Below are 21042 nucleotides of genomic sequence, written 5' to 3'. Positions count from 1 at the left end.
AAGACCTGAGAAGGCAAGGGGAGAAGTGGTTTCAGGCAGACAAGAAGAGGTGGAACTTGCAACAAGATGTGGAATATGGCATCAACCACCATCAGATTCTCAAGGTGTCTCACACCGGGGGAGCTCAGGGGAGTATTCACACGCTCTGTGAGCTACCACAGGTAGGGAGATGTGCGCAAACATACTATACGTGATGCCACTTACAGCCTAAGACTAAGGACCCCGGTGCACCAGAATAAGCAAGACATTTCCCCATTTCAAACAGGGAAAAGACATGTATTTGATTATCCTATGTGATCAAAAGAAATAAGACGTTTACTAGAGTCCATGCATTGAGGTAGACACTTGCTCAGAATACATTCAGCATAACCTGCTCCCTCTCAGAGCAGGAGGGACTCCCATTCACACAGGTGGGATTTCTACTTGAGCACCAAAAAGGAAGCAGAAACTTGGTTTCATGTGACAATACAAACCAACAATGGAAAAAACTACAAGGCTTTCTTTGCCTGTCTCAGCTCCTGATACTCAGCCTGATTTCCCTTGCTCATTTTCAGCCCATTTATTCCTAGATAAACCCTCTGGCACTACAGTGAATAATCATCTTCTCTCCTGGGATTCAGAGTGAAAAGGGAACGTGTCACTCTGTATGACAGAAAGAACTGCCAAAATAAAGATGCTAGTGAGGATTGAATTTTTAGCATACATCTCTTTTGGGGTGTGAATAGCACCAGGATTCAGTAATAGGGGCCACGTACCTCTAGGCCACCAGGTCAGATCTGACTGCATCTTTCAATAATTTTGACAGCCTGCCATCTGTGACACGAGTAGCAGGTGTTCCCATGGATCTTGGTCAGTACATGTCGACTAGCAAGGCTTGTGTTCCTAGAAGATCAACAATTTTCAGCAAGCAGCAGTGCAACTCTGGAGCCTACTTCTGGTCTTGGAGCCTCACTGCCTTGAGAGGACACCACAGCTTTAGCCAGAATTTGCATAACAACAAAATGCCGATGAATACACAGCACCAAAGCCCTGCTGGATGGCAGGCAGGAGCATGACAGCTCCTCCAGAACCTGAGGCTGAGGCAAAGCAGTGGCAAAAATCCACCAAAGTTTGCAAGATGATGGTCTCCTCTGCTGTCTCCCCTTGCTCTGCACATGCCTTGGGGAGCTGATTAGAGACCTCACTGATGGCAGCCAGGTCAGTCTCAATGCTCATAGGAGAACAGACTCGATCAAGACTTTAGCTGCTGAGATCAGACTGCTTCTGCTCTAGTAAGTGCAGGAATTAGGATTTACAGTGTTCCAGATAGGCCCCTTTTCACCCAGATTCTGTGGCCCACAGACCTAAGTAAACAGAAATTAATAAGCATAAGGTTTCTGAATAACATCTCAGAAAGTCTTCTGAATATTTCATCATAAGTACTTAGACACACATTCATGGAAGCTTGGCTTATTCATTCTAGCGAATGATAAAATCCTTAAGGGATACCTGCAGACTAATTGGTTTTGTCTGTGTTAGTGTCTAGTCATTGCATGAATCAGGCAATGCTGAATTTCCAGCTTAGACTAAGAGCTCCCTAAAGGTAGAGAACTAGGCTGTGTTGTCTGGCAGTATAAGTGACTTGGGTTCAGAAGTTCTTCAGCCCATACATTATTACTAACCTTCCTTGCATGACACATGGTTGCTAGAGAGGAATAATCTCATGCAAACACCCTAAATCAGAGTAGTCTGCAAAAGCAATGAGGAGTGAAGCTGGGAGTAAATCCTCACCCCGAGCGATCTATCGGGGGAGGCAGCTATGGGCAAAGACCCTGCCTGCACAATTCCTCTGCTAGCGCTTGCGATCCAGGCCTGTCCTCTTGGTATCAAAATGGGAGATTTATGCAAGGCCTGCCAAATCTCAGCAGTTAACAAGAAGCACTGAGAAGAAAAGACTGAGAAAAAGATGCAGAACAGATACAGTTTTATTGTTCCAGCTTTATGCAGCAGGGAGGGAAGATGGGATTTGCCTCTCCCCTGTCAGCACTGCCTGCTGTAGTTTGCAGGATGCAAAACACACTTGCACCCATCTCCTGCTCTTCCCTCCCATTTGCTTTGGGGCTAGATCCCAGCTTTACACAAGTGCAAGAAACTGCTTTATTCTGGGGTTACTTCAGTGCAGTTTTTCAGTATCCAAAAGGGCAGTCAATTACCTAGTCTCAGAAGGATGAGGAGTTTCTGACATTCTACCCCTCAACATGTGTAATAACGCAAACCAATTTGCTTGCTTTGTAACCCTGAACCTCATGCCTCAGGGTGTAAGTTAACTATCTCCAGGGCTCTAGAGGGAATATTTTCCCTCTGATCTTTCAGCAATGCAGATGTTACTAGGTACGTCGTGGAGGTATTCACCTTCTTCTTGAGCATCAAATACAGATTACGGCCGTTAAAGGCATTTGTATATTTTGGTACAAACCTTGTTCTATGTCACATTGATACAACTTCATTAATATAATCAACAGAGCTACACTATCCTGGCAGAGTTTGGTCCACGGCTAGCATTGACACTTGAGCAATAAATTTTTTACTAGTTTGTTTCCCAATACCAGCTTAAAATCAGTGCAACAGCTCCAAAGTTTGGTTGGTTTCTGCAGTGCAACTTGTATGGATGCATCTAAGGTAGCTTTTTACTAGTAGTGCAGTGCTAGGAGCTGCTTTATCAGCTACTTTGATGGCTTTGGTCCCAAAGACCCAACCTTTAACCTGTTGTGAGCTTAGTCATCCTGCTTCTCCCTTTGTGGCTGCTGCCCTTCCTCAATGCAAGTCATCTAAGATGAAATGGCAACTTCTTCTCTGGACAGGAGAGGTGGGCTGGCCTCCTAGGCATTTGCATCAGCTTTGCAAACAGAAAGATGAACTTCACTCATCACCTGCCACATGAAATCCTTATCAAAGCAAAGACTGCTAGAGGGGACCATTTTATTAAGACTAGAAATTCTTTTGGAAGCACAGTCACAAATGCCCTGACATATGAAAATGTATGTAATTTCATCTGATGAGACAGCTAACACTCAGATGGAACAGAAGCACTTTGTCTAGGCTACATAAAAGCCAATGAAAGCACGTGTGACTTCTCCCTGTGCTTGAAGACTTCAAAGTTCAGAAGAGATCATTGCATGTTATCATGGCTAAAAACGCATACAGTTCCCTGCTTGTTGACCAGAATATCTATATCTATGTGAAACTGAAGTGTACAAGCTCTCTCCCCTCTGAACAGCACCTTATTCTGCTTATTTGGTGATGCTAATTGATGGGTCACAGAATGGGATATTTAGTTAATGAAGACATAGCAATACATCAGCTGGAAAAAAAGCAGAAGGAATTCCATACCACAGAAAATATCTTAATGCTGAAGTACAACTGAACATGTCTGATGAATTTCTGGTCACTTCAGAGTATCATCCACTCAGCCAATCACAAAAAAAAAAAGGGACTAATTTTTCTTACTACCTCTTTTCATATACTTGCTGAACAACTCGCAGACTTTGGAATACAAGACAGTGCAGGAAAAGAGAAGTTCAGTACATACAGAAGACATTAGCTTTTACAGGTCACTTCTTAAAAGCAGGAATGAATGCAGACAGACACTACTCGCAAAGCAAGGTGCAGAAAGCAGAAGATGGGCATTGGGCTGTCAGCGATGAAACAGACTCCACTTTTCCAGAAAAACACCTGCTTATTGTACACCATGGTGAGAAAGAAGCTCAAGCACAAATAGGACAGTAAATCTATACAACATTTGCAAAGTCTAGCTGAGACTATTGCATTCAAAATATCTGAATGCAACTTCATCCACAGTCTCAAATTCTGTTTTCTAATTTGGTTTATTAACGACATGAGGCAGAAATTGTCATCATGTGTTTATAAAGTAGCCAGTGCTCCCAGGAATCCGGACTTATTTGGGACACTGGATATAACTAAGACTTTAAAAAAAGAGAAAGAATCTACCAAAACAACTGTTTTCCAACGTGATCCACAGATCAGACCAAATTCAATCCTGGATATGTATACGTTAATTACATATGTTACACATCTCAACACACCAGCAGTTGTAATCATAAAACCAAGTGCTGAATTTGATCCAATCTAGTGTTTGTTTAATGCACTGAATTCTTTGACCTATACCATTTCCTATATGGTCATGAAAGTTCAAAAGTTAAATCCCTATTGTGATTCTCTGTCATGACTTATTTTTGGTCAACAATTTGAAACCCGTTTTGAGTTCTGGGGTGTCCATCAAGAGGTGATGATACACTCCAAGGAGGGAAGGATCTTGAGTACAGACAGACAAGGCACAAGGCATTAGAACTATGTACAAGACCAAGATAAAGAAACTACTTAAACACAAGATGCTCATTTAGCAAGTTTCAAATGGGCCATATTTCTACAGACAAGGCAAGACATAAAAAGAAACAAAATTACCCTAAAAAAACCTAGCCTCACTGTTGTTTTGAGTGTCACATTTATTCAAACTCACCCCATCCAGCTCTCAATTAACTGCTTTCTCACTCCAAATGCAGCAGCTCTGTAGTGCATAGAAATGTAATTATTTACACACCACTCTATCATTGCCACTACTGTCTGTACTTCTGAAGCATCTTGATTACTCTACTGATGAACACCATGGAAATGCCTATAAATAAAATAATCATCTCCCCTCATTAAGTTACAGCTCATGCACTGAGGAAGGATGATTTTCCTTTGTACGTTCTCTTTGTAAATTTTATCATTTCACAACAGAGGGAGTAACGTGCCTCTGATGACACTCAAAGAGACAGACTGTCAGGATTCTTGTCAGTATTTCAGCTTTGAGCAGCTTGCATTTTTGCATGAATATTTTCTCCTGAAAATAAAGTACTCTTTGTCAAAATTAGGCATTCAAGAATCTCTTTCTAATGTCAGAATCAGACATGCAAAAAGCTCTAATATCATGTCAGAAGGTCTAATTTTATGGAGCAGTATGTCACAGAAACCTTAACAGCAAACACTGCACCCACAGCAGAAGCTTCTAGCTCTAGCTTCAACGCTAAGAACACACATAGGTGGAAAATTTCCAATAAACGTAGATTAAAAAACCAAACATTGAAGGAAACCTTCCAATAAAAACAAAGCCTTGGTGAACCAGGTTTGCTCTTCAGGAAGCTTCAACAGTAACTAATGCCACAAACAAATATCAAACATTCCATTATTGTCAAATTAGAAAATCGCACTCATTTTAGTAATTGCAATACTGCATGTACATTTGCATGCAGTGAAGCTCCCCGTAGTGTCTCTAACACACGATGAAATATCACATTTCATGAAATGGTGAATTATAAAGCCAGCAAAACAAGTTAAATGTGATATCTTTACTCAGACTTTACTGAAATCACATTTCTGCAACAAAAAATGATGGTGAAGTTGCCAGGTTGCCCAGTCAAAACAGTGCTGAATTAAGGCACCAGGCACTGTACAGCTATCAGAGCCTGACGTGAAGACAACAAGGTTGCTTTTTATTTTTTGATTCAAGAAGAGTCATGTATTATGTGGTGTCTGCTATGGACAACAGTTTGCAGTAGGAATTGCTAAATTACACAGACCTTTGTGCCCCTTGCTCGGCTGCAGCCCCATGCAAGGCAGCCACTCCAACAACAGGTTGCAGTCCACCCCACAGCAGCGCTACTCTAGGCAATCTGTAATTTGAGAGCAAGCAGCATTTCCCAAATCCCCACCTAGGAATTAACACAATTTCACAGGCTGGTCCAGTCACCGGGCCACAAACTCCGTTCAATTTATGGGCTGATTTAGTCTTGCTCTCCAGTCAGAGGTGGAGGGGGAAACACCACTTACTCCTGTTACCAGCTAAAAGGTGGAGAAGAGAACAGTTTGATGGAAGCTCACGGGGCATCCCTATTTCTGCACACCATCCAAAACAACATCTCACCTCCAAAATGCTGGCACTTCTCAATGAACTGTAAATCTTTACAGGTTCAGATTAAGATCCTCATTCACAACTGTGAGAGCAACAGGACTCTGCGTCAGCAGGGGTAGGCAACTGCTTTCAGGCCAGATTCATCTATTAAACCCTTTGTAAAGCTGCTGTGATTCTGTGGTCCTGTGCCTATGTATGATTTCCTCAGTGAGGACAGATCATTTGACTCTCTCCTTCCTCTTCCCCCAGCCACTTCCAAGGTTTCCAGTACATCACTCCCTGTATCACTGCGTATTTACAGCATACTGCTCTAACTATGGACAGTCTATCTGGAAAGTCACCCACTTGTGTATAAATTACACATCTTATGAAGAAAAAGTGCTGGGTTGAGACAAGTGGAAAGAAAAGCTTTGACAGGCAGATGAGATTTTTGTATATCTGAAGCTAGAAGCAGCCACTAATGTGCAGAATACAGAGGTTGGGACAAAGCAAGACTATCAGACAGGTTAGAGTGACATGCTACTTTCAGCTCCCAGACACCGCACCAGGACTGTGCAGGACACGTTATAAGCCTATATTTGGGGTTAGAAGGATGAACATTTTCATATGTAAAGCCTGCATGTTAGTTGGGCTCATTGCCCAGGGTTGGCATAGTATTTCAAGAGCCAGTATTTGAATAATTTTCTCAAAAGATAGGGAAGAGAGTTAATTTAAAGCAATAGCATCAATCCCTAGAACAGCCAGCATCCAGCCCCCACACAAGAGCTGTGCTGCCTCACTCCAGAATCTGAAGCAAGAAAAATACCGACAAAAATAAGATCATCCCTCAGTTACAGAAGACACAGAACTGTTAAATCAAGCTCAGAACTGTCCTTGAAGAATCTAGCTCTTCCCAGTCCCCAAAGTTATCCTCCACATTCCTTTAAGGGTTTTCATAGATACAGCTGCTATGTGTAGCTGCTAACAAGAGACAGATGTTTCCTTCAGTTCCAGGAAAATGTAGACATGAAGCACATTATGATGACCCACTAAATATTTTTGACCCAAATCCTTTTCTGCATGTCATCTCTTCATGCATTTAGACAAGAAAATGCAACACGGTTCCATGCTTTTCCTGCTAATTACTGAGCTAGCCAGAAGAGCATGCTTGGATCAATTACTTTATCTTAGCAAGCCTTCATCTGAGGGCAAGGAAAGTCAAGCAACACATTTTCACTTAGTGAATCCAAAGCTCAAGAGTTCTTGCAATTACTTCAGAGCCAAATCAACTGGTGGCTGTGAGCCGAACTCCTCATGCTACTTATTTAGCTAGTCTGGAAGACACGCACTGCACGCTGGCGTGCAGGATGGAGCATCTGTTTCACTCAGACGGTTGGCTACATTCTTTACTTGATATTAATATCAGTGAAAATTTAGTAACTTAACCACTGGCATGAGAAGTCTGACTTCTAAGAGAACAGATGGCAGCGATCATCTCAGGTTAATTTTAGGCTTCAAAAATTGTTCTGAGTCAGCAAAGCCTCAAGATAAGAGAAAGAAAAAGACATAATATCTGCAAAATCTCCTACCTGTTTCCCATCCAAGGTATACAGCTTTTTGACCACTCCCGTCTCCAGTTTTATAGCTTCAGTGATATCGGTGAGAACTTGCTCAAACGAATGAGCAGTCTTCTTGTTCAAGAGCACACGGACTGCCTTCCGGGGCTTCACCCCACTGCGGATGATAGTCACCAGCTTGGGACGCACAAAATCTTTGTTCTCCTTTGCCTGAGCGCTGTTGCTGCTGGCCAGAGACTGAGGTGCTTTCTGGTTGGCAGATGTTTTCACATTGACAGACCAGTTGGGATTGACATTCTTGGTGTATTCCACCTTCTTGAAGAAGTTATCAGATGAGCAGACGTAGCTCTCCCCTTTTGAAAGAAATGAACACCAGTTTAATTCTACAGTTATTACCATAAGACTGCTGAAAAACAGACACAATACATTTCCCCCCATTAATCACGTAAATCATTAATAATTGTTTTTATTATCACTTCCACGGCAGCTTGTTATTAAAGCATTTTGTCTAATTTTATATTTATGCTTTTTTAAAATATGACTAGTATTTCCCCAAAGTAAGCAAGTCAGCCATAGCTTGTATTGGCAAATACATACTACCACTCAGTCACATGAACCAGGGGTTAAAAAAGTTGAGAGTTATAAAGGTATTTAGGTACCTGAAGATGCAACTAAGCTGTCTAAAAGCTCCTAAACACCAAATTCATTTAATCACCTAAATTATTTTGTAAATTTGCCAGGCTCCTCTCCATCTTTACGGACCTAGCTACTACTTCAGTCTGTCATCCCCTGCCAAGAGGATATCAACATTCATCCACAAAGTACCTTTTGTGTCATGCCTGAAAAATAATGAAAATCTGGTACTGAACAGTCTCTACCAAAAGTAGCTTTGATAAATCCAGCAGGCATAACAAATATGCTTTGTAATAGTGTCAGTGGTTTATTAGAGAACAGACCTAGTGGCAGCTGAGATAAAACACTACACCAAATACCACTGCTTGCTTTTATATGACTGGTACCAACCAAAAATACATGAAATCCAAATTTAGACATGGTAGAGAAGGGTTACAGTCTTGTTAGTAATTCACAAAAAAGCCCTTCCCTACCCCATCCAAAACTAATTTCAAGCTTTGTCTGTAATTTACAGGATCCTGCCTATCTAAGGTTTTAAGAGCACTTTAAAGGATTTGTAGGATCTTCTTTTGGGCCTGCAAATCTGATGGATGCTAGAAGAGTTATTACTAGAATGAGACTGTAAAACAGTATCCCTAAGGGAATGTAGCTGTCTAGTCTGAAATGACTCAGGCTGCTGAGCACTTGAGGATGCACTGAAAAAAAGTCAGTCATTGCTAGAGGAAGAAGCTTTTGTCTCACCATTAGATTAAAATTTAATAGGAACTGAAGGCATAACATGGGTACCTGTAGGATCTTATGGAGTTTCTTTCAGTGTTTTATTGGGCTGATCTTACAGAATGAAGTTCTTCAAATATTACAATAGGTTTTAAATCAAAATATAGATTTAACTATTTTGAATAAGAAAAAAAATCCTTCTTCATATAAACAGACTGGCTGCATTTCCTTATCTGTTCCCTACTGCAAACTCCAGGGCCCGGACATCTTTGAAAAGCCTACCTGACATCTGAGTCTGGCTTTCCATTACAGGATCTTTAGGGCAGGATTTGACATCCAATTGTTAAAGGTGTAAATATGGATTTCCAAACAGCCCACTGATTTCCACAGAAAATTCTGCTGAGTAAACTGCATTTTTGATGGAGGCACTGAGACGATCCCTTCATAGAAATTATCGTGAGACCACTGACAGGTACCTAATAAACAGAAGGCTTTAATAGGCTTAAAACAATGGTCTGTGTAGTATTTATGCGCTTATTACTGCTAAGTGTTTGATGTCACAAGCAGCTGCAGAAAAGATGCAGGATGCTAACTATTTTTTTAACTCCGACTTTATACCCAGTTTGCCAAAAAGTGATGTGTACTCGTGGTGCTTATACCACCAACTGCAGCTTTTCTCCATCTCCCCAGTTGCATAAAATTACCAAAGTAATTTCCCAACAGTAAGTAGATATTCTGTTTTCCCTTCTGAAGATGGAACAGAAATACAGAAGGAAGAAGACAGCTAACAAGGTTCATGATGAACACTGTCAGTTAGGCGTTTGTCAACTAGTGTAGCCCAAACCAATGCAATAGTCCCACCATGAGGTTCTGTTGGCTTGAACAAACAATAAAAATCTGTATTTGAGGCATGTATGCTGCCAGCAAAACCCCTCAATAAACTGACCATGTAGTATCCATAGGTGAAGCTCCTTAATTCCTTACATTTCTTGAGTCTGACTCAATAGACCATAAAGATACCCCACACAGTACCATACATTATAAAGAATTCCCACTGGACATATGATTGTTTTCCAGAAGCACTGAATACTTTAAATCTTTCTGATTAATAAGTGATAAGTTGTGGTTTATTCATCTGCTTCAGCCAAGCAACACCTGGTGCAGAAGGGGCCCACGCTTCTCTCCAGTTTCACAACCGAGTGTGAAGTGCAGCAAGGGGAGTTTGAAATGCTCGCAGGGAATTAGCCCTCCTAAGAACCTGAGCCCTCCCAAGCCCATAATCCCTGGGCGGCAGAGACTTTACAATCGTGCTCGACAGAACTGTAGCATTGTCCTTTGAGAAAAGGGATTTCTATGGTTAAATGCAATACTATGAATAAGTGATTTGAATACTGTTCTCAGCCCTGCCCCATGCCCCCCTGTGGAAGCTCCTGACCTCACCTGCACCTCTGCTTCCCTACCTGAAAAGCAACAGCAGCAACATCTGCCACTGAAGTGTTGCAAGGCTTGACTTTCACCTGGGTTTACATAATACTATGGAATAGAAGATGCCACAATGAAAGAAAGTATGTGTTTGTGCTGTGTTCTATAAACATGTGAGGTGTTGGAATGTATTTTCCATTAATAAATTCCATGTCTTAAAGTAAGCAGAAATGATTATTGGTCTGTTTGGTAGAGTACTACTACTCTTAGTTCCAGCTGAATCGTTTGAAATTCTTCACTGCATACCACAGCTATCTAGTGTATTTACAACAGCATACACTGAAGGCAATAGTGGCATGAAGGCAATACTCTTCTCCCAGTCTTTGTTTCCACAAATGTGGTATTAGGGAGTTGTGTGTACATATACACTGGCCTTTCAAATTATGCTCACCGTCACAAGTGGAAAATGTTATCTGCCCTTCCTCACTTTGTTTCATTTAACCCACACCCTAGCAAATATTTTATTGAATTCTAAAACTGGACAGAAATTTGCTTGGAGTGACACTTCAGAATGGCAGTTCAGAATAGCAGCTCTTCTCAGCATCATTTCTGCAGTTGTAGCGGTACAGCTCCAGGGAAGAGGAGCTTTTCTTTCCTTCTTCCCTGGCCTAAAGATGTAACCTGAAGCTTTAACTTAATTTAAAAATCACTTTAGCTGATGTCTTCCCAAACTCAGTTTATGGCCCTCAAATAGCAGCAAAATTATCATTCAAGTTCCTCAGTGAGGCACGTGCCTTTTACCATTTGCCAGCCAGGAATACCTGCTATTTCACTTCCCACAGCCGAGTTTTACCCAAACCTTACCATGAGGTGGTAGCAGGATTGGACAAGCATGGGCTAAAGACCTGTGAACTTTGCAGCTTGGAACATGCGTACTGTGGCCAGAAGATCACAAAAGAGAGAAATCTTATGGGGAATAGTGCTATCATAGAAAGAGGAGTGGTTTCTTGGTTTCTCTGCTACATCTATCTATGCTAAGCCTATAATGAGAAGTCAAGGTGTACAACTGTGCCAGTCAAAGAAATATAACTGATAGACACAGCATGGTTGCGGAAGATGTGCGCAGCATAACAGAAAGAAAAGAGAGGAAGTGGATGTGAGATTTTTGTCAAAAGCAGAAGAAACAACTCCAAGAAGTATATTGCTCCCCAGCCCTAAGCATAAAAATCTGTGCACAAATATTTTTAGGTACACGTCTTTAGACAGCAAACAGCTGTGTACATGTAAAGAAAGCCAACTATAAGCCATGAGAAAGTATGTCATTACTTCCAAACAAAACCCCAAATGGGAGGCCCAAAGAGAAACTCTCATGCGTTGGGGGTGGGAAGCTTTTGTAAGGCTGAGAAGCATCATCCCGACAAGATCCAATCTGCTGCTGAACTGCTGAACACCACACTATGGGCATGACACCAATGGTGCTAAGGACAACATTTTTTTAGTGCAGTGCCAGGTCAGTGCAAGATGTCCTTTCTGCACTGCGAAGCCAAAGCCCTGCAGGATGATGTGCACTTGTCATCATGCCAGTGCGCTCCAGAGGTGTCACAATTTCTATCATGCCACCAAACCAGCCAAGGCATTTATTTATTCCTTCTATCCTGCCCTTAGCAATAGATGGACTGACTGTAGATCTTTGACCTTAAGTCACGATCAGCATATTTGCCATTTGAAGCCACGGCTTGTATCACACTGAATTACTCTGGCTACAAGCGCATCATGCATTACTGTGCTACGAATGTGATAGAAGCACAAGGCGATTACTCAGCTCCTAGAGAAGGGATGATCTCAGCAAAGATAAGGTTTGCCTTAGAGAAGGATTCTTAGAGAAAATCTAAGCTCAAGATGAGCGCTAATCCTTCAACCCTCTTACAGCAGCTCCTTGTGACAATGCTAAAAATGACAGGCTGCGCTTTCAGAAGAAGTTATCCTTTCTCAGCATGCACCAGCAAGTTTTCAAGTATAATGAACTGTGGGCAGAAGTCTTGCGAGAAAAATCGGGAAAGCTGGATTGAGGCCATTTTGAAAGTGTAACTGCTAACAGTTATTCCAAAAACAGTCTCTGTGGGCTGCAGTCAATTATTTTGGTTGTTAGCTCTGCTGTCGCAAAGTTGAGATTATGCTACTGTGCCCAGCTTTCATGTTTCATGGGATTTACTATGACTTCAATGGGAATTAAGGAGAGTTAATACCTTGCAGAGTTCATTATGTATGGTGTTAAAGTAGGCCTTTAGTTTCAAATCCATGAACTTCTTGCTACTTTATGCATTAAAAAGGGTCTTCCTCTGCCTCAAGACCTACTCCACCATGGCAAAATGAACTCTGGAAGAGCTTCCTTCCTTTGACTCTTCCACAGGGAGTTCTCCCATGAGAAAGAAGCACCTCTTGTTCTGCTGAAAAACTGAAAGAAATGTGTGATTACCAAATCACCTTCAAAACCACACGATGTCCATAAAGAGTTTATGGGACAACACCAGTCCTAGTGTGACAGCCAGGATGAGCAAGCAAATAAAACAGAACCACAAGGATAAGTTTTGTTATATAGGATGTAATTAGCCAAGCTGTCAGGACAATAGCCATAGAAAACAATGCCACAGGTTACCAAGACTTCAGTATTGACTGCATGAGTTTCAGTTTTCCAGGCAAACTGGAACACACACACATTGGGTGGAGGTTTCAATATACTTCCTATAAACCCCTCAGTCCCAGCACACACCAGGCTCTGTACAGCTCAAGGGTGGAGCCCCTCCTATGATTAAACACTCCTGGACAAGATTTTGGAAAATATTCCCCAGGGCATGACAGGATACAAAAAGCTTGGAAGCACTTTCTGGAATATCTCACACAACCCAAGAATGTTTGCAATGAAACCCCACCGAGCAAAACAAAATCCTATTCAGCTTTTTCTAGTGTTTAATCTGAGGCAAGAACAAATTTCAGACAAGTAGCCCAGCACAGGACAAGGACATAAATCCACCCTTGGATGGGCCCTCCAAAAACAACACAAGGGGGGCTGTGCCCTGCCTACCAGCCTAACCATACCAGGAGCTCAGAAGGGAGAAGCTCTACAGTTTCAACTAAATGTTGAGTCTCTTAAGTTCTAGTTTAAATACATGTCTGCATTTCTGACTTTACTGACCATGTCTAATCCATGGTATATTTGTATTTGATGGGTTTATTTCCATGTGTATTTCTGACCCTGACCATACACAGCAAAGGACATTTAATTCACATGAAATCAACCACTGACTAGAAGCAGATCCAAAGTCCACTTATAATAAAAAAAACCCCAAATATATAAGTACCTCCAAACCACTGACCAGATCCTGAAAAAGGGGAAGGCAATGAAAGCACTTGAACAAGAAAGCTCAGAGCTCTGACTTCCATCTCTGTCTCACCTACGGACTTTGGACAAACAAGTCAGACTGTTTTTCTGCATCTCAGTACCTTATCAGTAATAACACCTTCTTCTACCTTGACACATTCAGACCATAATCTCCCTGGGCAGGAGCTCTCTCTTCTTACACATTTAAATAATGCCCTGCACAGAAGGATGCCCCATTTGGTTAGCACCTCTAAATACACTGTGACAGATATCTAATCTTTACAAGTGGGGAACTGGGCTTCTGGAGAAGTGTCAGTCCCTGCCTCCAGAGGAAACAAACCAGTCTCCACCAGTATTGCGGTTAAACTAGAGCTGCAGAGGCTTCAGCAGCCAGGAGTTTGCCTTGTGCCCTTCCCTCACTCTCAAGTTGCACCTCACCAACCCTTTCATTATGCCAAGAAACTGCTAGTGGGGCTACATGGAAAAGCAGCAAAATTATGGAGTGGACTAAAAAAATCTCCTGTCCCACAAAGAGCTCATTTGTGGGACAGTGGAGACAGCAAGTTGCAACCTGATTTTGGAACACGTGGACAAGAACAGCATTTCTTAAGCCATCTTTGCTGCTGAAGTCAATGCATAACATCAGCTTCTACCCTTATCCAGCCCTCCATTCAAAGAAAAAGAGCAATCAGAGCTGAGGCAGGGAGAATTTGCCGTCTCATCACAATGGTTCTGTGAGAACACAGAGGCTCAGAATGAACCAGAGAACAAGCTACCCTGTCCAGATGTCAAAGGCAACTAGATTTTAGTAGAAACTTGGATGACTATGTGAGCTGCTCTACTATCAGCTTGAGCAAGGCTGGAAAAGATGGCACATGATTATTTTTTTTTAGTGACTTTCACAGTCAAGTTTTCTCACAGCACAAGGCACAAAATTAACTGTTACAACAGTGGCTCACCAATAATCTATAAAGGCAGCTTCATATATTGACTTCATAAAGCCTTGGTCAGTAGAACCAATTATAATATGAAAGGGAATAAAGATCACCTGGTGCTCTTTTCCAAAAGATTCACTTATTGAATAAAACAGCCATGATAGATAATAGGACTTGGGCCCAATACCCACTCCTGACTCAGCCAAGAAGTATGCAAGTGGGAGATGCTGTCAGCAATTTACCTGTAGTTAGGATCAGCTGTAACAGTGCAGTAATAGGATACAGTCCTAATCAATGGCAGCATGTGCATTATTTATAAATACATTAAAACTGAATGCTGAAAATAGGGAGTCAAGATTAAGACAATGACTACAGTGATGGAAGATGGCCATTATGAGTGAACGGAGGGAGAAAAAAATGATCAGACAGGTGGATTTTGAGAAAGGTCATTGGGAGACATGGACATAGACAGCTCTCTGGTACAGGAGGCAGTACGGAAAAGCAGACAGTGACAGGTGAGGAAGAACTCAGCAGGCAGCAAAAAGCACCTATGTGACAGAGTCCTGGTGGGCTTCCAAAATGTCAGGCTTTAGGGTTCAATACAGGAAAGGACCAAGGGGCACATCCTGGCTAGCAGCTTGGAGGGATGTGATTAAAGAGTAAGAGAGACTTCACTTGTTCCATCTTGGACAGACTGGGAAGTAAAACATCCATCCAGAACCTTATGAGAACAACCCTGAATGCCAGGGAAGAAAAGACTACAAAGTCTGGGTCTGGAGACCAAAAGGGTTATTTTCAAGTCCGATTTAATTAGCAGCACACCAAGTGGTTTTTGTTCACCTGAAATGTCTGTCTCAAGGATATTGGTATCATGCAATATCATTCTCTACCCTCCAGAAGTACATTCAGACTACACCATATAAGGACATTTTCAAATCATGCAGAAGTAATCGAGTACTTAGAACGGGATGTGAAATATTATCAGTAATTCACCAGCTTTTGCAATCTAACTACTGAGATGAGCCTCTCTTGTTTTCCTAGGTTCTACTTGTTTATTGGAAATTACAGTAATAAATTGGTCACATTATAGCAACTAGAACTGGTTTAGTTACCCTCAGTCTCCAGCCAGAAAGCTAATTTATTTGGCAAACATATACTGTTCATGTATGTACTGTTCTTGTATGTCACAGCGCAATTATGCTGAAGTTCTGTTTTTCCAGGCATGTACCTAGTACACACTTACACAAACACCCAAGCTAACAGCATAGTTTACCACGAGGTTGGTTACAGCCGTGATATTATAAATGAAAAGTAATGTCTTTCCCAGATTGCTTTTCTACAACAGATGCGTATGTCATCCCTAGAAATATGGGAATATTGTTATCATCAAACTGTCAATAACAGCATGCAGGTCTACTTCTGCATTTTCAAACACCGGATTCCTTTGTTTTCACTCTGCTCAGACTGTTTTTTCCTAGCTGATGCTCTGCTGAAGACACAGCCACACATACAATCTTATTTTTGTTTTAGTGTCACTTCTCTAGTCCTGTTTCCAGATACCATTTTGGCAGAACAAAGGCAGAACCCAAATGCCAGCATCTCCTGCCTGTACCTTAACCAGTAAAAAATATTTTCAGGAACTAGGTACCTTCTTACCTGCAGCAAAACCCAGAACAACTGAAGGTTTCTTAACTTCACTGACAAAAAGCAGAGGAGATAAAAGGAGAATAAAGAAGTACATTTTCTCCTGTGGAGTTACTCCTGAAAATTTACGTAAAACCTAGGACAAGCAGGACTGAGAATTGCCATTAGAGAAAGGCTGTGGCCATATTAAAAGATCAGACTGAAACATGGCAGAATCTCTAAAATTAAGGGAGGCCACACCTCCATTTGACAGCTGTAACTGGGCTGAGAATAACTCCACTAGGACTGCATCATCTCTCTGAAAGGCAGCAATTTCTTTCCAGTAAAACTCCTCTATGGAAACCAATATTTATTCTGTGTGCTTGTCCCCATAAAGTATTTTGGGGAAATGAATATCCCACTTGACAGATAAGGAATTCTAGGGAGAGATGCTTTAGTCAAGGTCACACAATGACTCACTGCTGAGGCTGCCCCTTCAGTTCAGTGGCTCGCAGACTCACACCCATTGTCTTTTATTAAAGGCAGAAGCCTTGTGGATTTTCTGTAGTTACCAAATCAGCCAGGTCATCTGCTTGGAGGAAAACATCGAGGAACAGGGAAGAGCAACTCCCCCCTTGCAACAGAGTAATCAGAATATTCCAGCTCCAAACAAAGAATGGAATATCTGAATTGCTCCAGACAGAGAAAAGCAGGGTGGCTGTGGGTGTCCTCTGTGCACCCCACTTCGGCTGCACTGCCAGCAGAGCTTGCCCACGGCCATGCCTTGGGCAAGGAGGCAGGACTGGCCATGTAGCAATTTCATCCTGGGGGTCCTCCTGACACTCCCCAGGAAAGGCAGCACCCACAGCGGCAGCCCACTACTGCAGAGGGAGCTCCCCAGGCACAGACAAGGCTGGCAGCTGAGCTCCGGAGGAGCAAGCCAGCCCCCAGGCCACCCCCTCTGGACAGAAGGATTGATTTTTGACTGATCCTTCGTCCCACAGTTCAAGTGACGCTCAGAGGAACAGGCACACCGACACCCTCTCTAGATACAGAGATACACTCAGACCTGCCCTGAGCACCCCTGCACACTCAGACCTGCCACGCAGGGGATGCTTTCCCACATTCCCCCACAGACCTACCACAGCAACCCACCCCACCCCACCCAGTCCCTGCAGAATACACCCCCTTACACACACACCCCCCATCTGAACATCTCAATACGCCTCCCTTCCATACAAACCCTGCATGAACCATATTCAGACGCAGCACATGAACTCCCAACGCCCTCTCCACACATATCACTATGCGAGACCCCCCCCCAGCACTCCCCCTTGCACACACACAGCCCAACACACCTCCACACACTCGCTGAGCACAAACCCCAAAGCACACCCTGTGCATAAACCCCCTCGAGGAATCCCAACACCTCCTCTGCAATGAGCCTTCCTTACACCTTCCTCCACACACACATATATATAAACCCCCAAATTTCACCAAGTGCAACCCCCCCTTCTCCATACACACACCTTGTTCGTGAACTCCCCCCCTCTAAACACACTGCGTGAACTCCCAACACACCCCTCTACACACTCCCCAAACATTGTAAAAAAACCCTAACGCCCCACCTTCCACACATCCACCACGCAAACACTGCATGCCCCCCCAACACCCCACTCCACACACACTCAAGTCTCTGCACAGCCCTGACCACACCCCTACACACACACATTGTGCATGAACCCCTTAAAACACCCCCAATACACAGAGTGCATAAATCCCCCTCAGCCCCATTACACACGCACTGCATGAATCCCTCAGCACCCCTCACTTGTCCATTCCCACCCATCCACCCCAGCGGGAAACCCACATCACCCCTCAGCCAGCCCCTGCACCCATCTGTGCCACTCCGACCCCCAGCTGGGACGGACGTGGGGATGCCCTCAGACAGCCCCCTGAGCGATGGACACAGCCACGTCTAGCCAAGAGTAAGACACACCCCTCCGGCTCCACATCTGCACCGGAGCGACTGTGCCGGGGGACGTCCTGGGGGTGTCAGCCCTTGCACCGCCACCCTCTCCCGCACCTCTGCGGAGAGGAAGGCGAGCGGGGAGGTTCAGCACGGAGGGGCAGAAGCGTCCCCGTGCGCCCCAGGAAACGTGACCTTAACAGCAGACCCAAGTGGTGCAGCCCCCTTCCCACCCCGCCTCCTCACTGCACCAGACAGCGATGCTAATTACCTTCCTCCAGCTCATCCATGCTCCCGATCTTCCGCGACCCATCGATGGTGTAAATGTAACGGACTCCCTGAGGCAGATTAATGTTGTCGGACAGGGACCGGGTCAGGTCAGCCAGGAGAGCATCAAAACTTCGGAAGCGGTCAGAGGACACGGCATATACAATCCCCTTGAAGTAGCGGTCCCCGTTGCGATAGAAACGCACCTTCTTGGCTTTCTTCTCGTTACTCAGTGCCTGTAAGGTCCTGGTTCTGTAGAAGCTACAGTGAGCGCTGTGAGTGGGGCTGGGCAACCCGTTCATACGTGAGCCTCGCATGTTTCTGGACGCCTTGTCTCTTTCGTCAAAGTGTCCAAAATCAAGTTCCATAGTTTGGTGAACCCTAAAGATCTGAAGCTGAGCAGGAAGGAGATGGGGAGAGAAGGAGTGCAAAGGGACAGGTTAGAGCCAAGCAGAGCCACGATCCAGAGAGAAAAACGACACTAATGCAAGAGCTGTGTCTGGAGCAGGACAGATGCATTTGGGAAGCATCCCCTCCCCTGACCCAGATTTGTATGGATTCTGGGGACTGAGGGTAGGAGGGGTCCTTGCATTTTGAAAGGGAACCAACTACTGGGGGCAGGCAACACGTTTCTAGAGAGCTGTCTGCTCCTGCACCTGGGAGTTTTCAAAGTGCAGTAAATTGGGACTTGGGGCCAAAGGGATACACGGCAATCACAATTCAGCCCCCAAAAACTTGTCCAAACACCAGTTGGCAATGAATTAAACCTCTGAGCCCTGTGAGGTTTCCTTTGGCAACAGAAAACAAGGAGATCCCAGTAAGTCAGCCCTTCAATCTGTCGAATCACGGAAGGAACCAGAGCATCTGAATGTTTAACATTAGAATAAACTGGCATTTATGAAAGAATGGTCACAGGGGAATAAGCAGTTTCTTTGTGACAGCCTGTTCAATAAGGGTTAGCAATGAGATCCAGCCCACCCTTCCCCCTATCCGCAGCCCCCTCCTAGCCCATCAATCAATTCTCAGGACCAGCCTACATCTCTAAGAAGAAATGACTGGAAAGAAAAATCTGTCATTGAATTGAGGCTTCGATAAGCTCTTTTCAGCCCAAGTCTCCTCTGAATTGCATTTCTGCTCCCGTTTAATGAGGAGGAGAAAATAAAGGGCTATTTCCACCCCCCTTCCAGCCTTCAGTGATTTAATTGCTGGAAGTGCCCCTGCCCAAGGGACACGCCGCCCCTGCTAGCTCACCTTTCATTGTTCTGAGCACGGGGGGCTCCCAGCACAAGCAACTAGCACAGAAAAGCTGAGACTTGAGCTGACACCCAGCAAGCAGGAATTTCTGCATGGTCTCGACTTTATGTTCAAGAACAACCTTCCTCCTGCACCAAACCCCAACACAAAAGGAGGAGGAACCCCCAACCCTGCAATAGAAAGACCCTTCCAGTCCCCCAGCACAACCAGGAACATGCAACTCACGTATGTTGCTTGCATGTTAACCCAGGGCAGAAAAGGGGATTTACACCAGCACTTGGCAGCCAGGTGTAAATCTAGAAAAAGCTGTTGCTATCTCTCCCCCACCCCTTACGTTTGCCAGAACGAAGCTCCTTCCCTGTATTTTACAATGTCAATGTGACCTGTGCAAGAAAAATCATTGTCCCCAGCCTGCAATAAAGCAGAAGATGACAATGCAGGCAATCTGCACAGAAACCCCAAGTTGGGAACATTTTCCCCACGATGCCGGTTGGGGTAGATTCAGTCTGGTGTCATGCAGTGAACAATGAAACATCCAAGCAACTTCGGGAATGAATCAGAGGATGCAGGGGGTTTTGATTTTAAAATGAACTGCAGATGCTGTAAGGTACTAAGAGAAAGATTTCTCCTTTCTATCTGACATCTGTTACTTTTCTGCATGCAAGTCACTCAAAAAAGCTCTACTCACCGGTTTTCAGCGCGCAGGGTGGAGATGCTGAGAGAAAGAAAACCAGGCTCACTCTGCCTTTGTTGTCTGAGCTCCAAGCAAGAAATTCCTGCCAGGGTGGATGAGACGCCTCCTAGGTCCTAGTGCCTTGTTCCATCCCTTCACGGTAACTTTGCCTCAGTGGTTTTTACTCTCACCATCAGTCGTCTGCTTGTAGTCTTCTCTGTATTTGAGAAAAAAAGGGTGCATTCATTCCAGCTCTGGACATGTTAACGGATGGGTAAACAAAAAGTTTAAAGGGGCAAGTTTTGGGGTGATGTTCTGAAGGATGCAAATTTCCCCTTGGCTCTAGCTTTACCAAGAAAGCATCTGGCCCTGCTAAAAAAAAGAGCATAATCGGACTGCTGCACCAATATTATAGGATTACCAGTACAGGGAGGTCATGGCTACAATCCTACAGTGTGCTGCAGTGCTGGCAAAAGACTCCTGTACGTTAGGAAAGCAACTAAGAAAAAAGTTGACCAGTGGAACTGGGCACAGTCCTGCTCCTGTATTGGTTTTACACAGTATTCATGGTTTACACTGGCAAGCAGAAAGGGAGAATTCACTTGGTGGTTCTGCATGCGGTGCCCCTGAATAATTTTTCTCCCTTAACATTGGACACAAGCCA

At 43.8% G+C, this 21042-nt stretch overlaps 1 protein-coding gene across 2 annotated transcripts in view; it reads right to left on the bottom strand.

Moving 5' to 3' along the window:
• Positions 1 to 20507, bottom strand: part of DCX (doublecortin) — an 86457-nt gene extending 65950 nt beyond the window's left edge. For both annotated transcript variants that reach the window (XM_049827271.1, XM_049827272.1), the window contains exons 1-3: positions 20394 to 20507; positions 18456 to 18846; positions 7519 to 7859 (exon numbers count right to left, since the gene is read on the bottom strand). In XM_049827271.1, the coding sequence (XP_049683228.1) occupies positions 7519 to 7859; positions 18456 to 18819 (705 nt within the window). In that variant the 5' untranslated portion in view covers positions 18820 to 18846; positions 20394 to 20507. The remainder of the gene's footprint in view (positions 1 to 7518; positions 7860 to 18455; positions 18847 to 20393) is intronic.
• Between the last annotated feature and the right edge of the window lie 535 nt (positions 20508 to 21042).

This window comes from Accipiter gentilis, chromosome 24 (assembly GCF_929443795.1).
Source record: "Accipiter gentilis chromosome 24, bAccGen1.1, whole genome shotgun sequence".
Taxonomy (NCBI): Eukaryota; Metazoa; Chordata; class Aves; order Accipitriformes; family Accipitridae; genus Astur; species Astur gentilis.
Note: the sequence above shows the minus strand (reverse complement) of the source record. Positions and strands in the feature narration are given on the sequence as shown.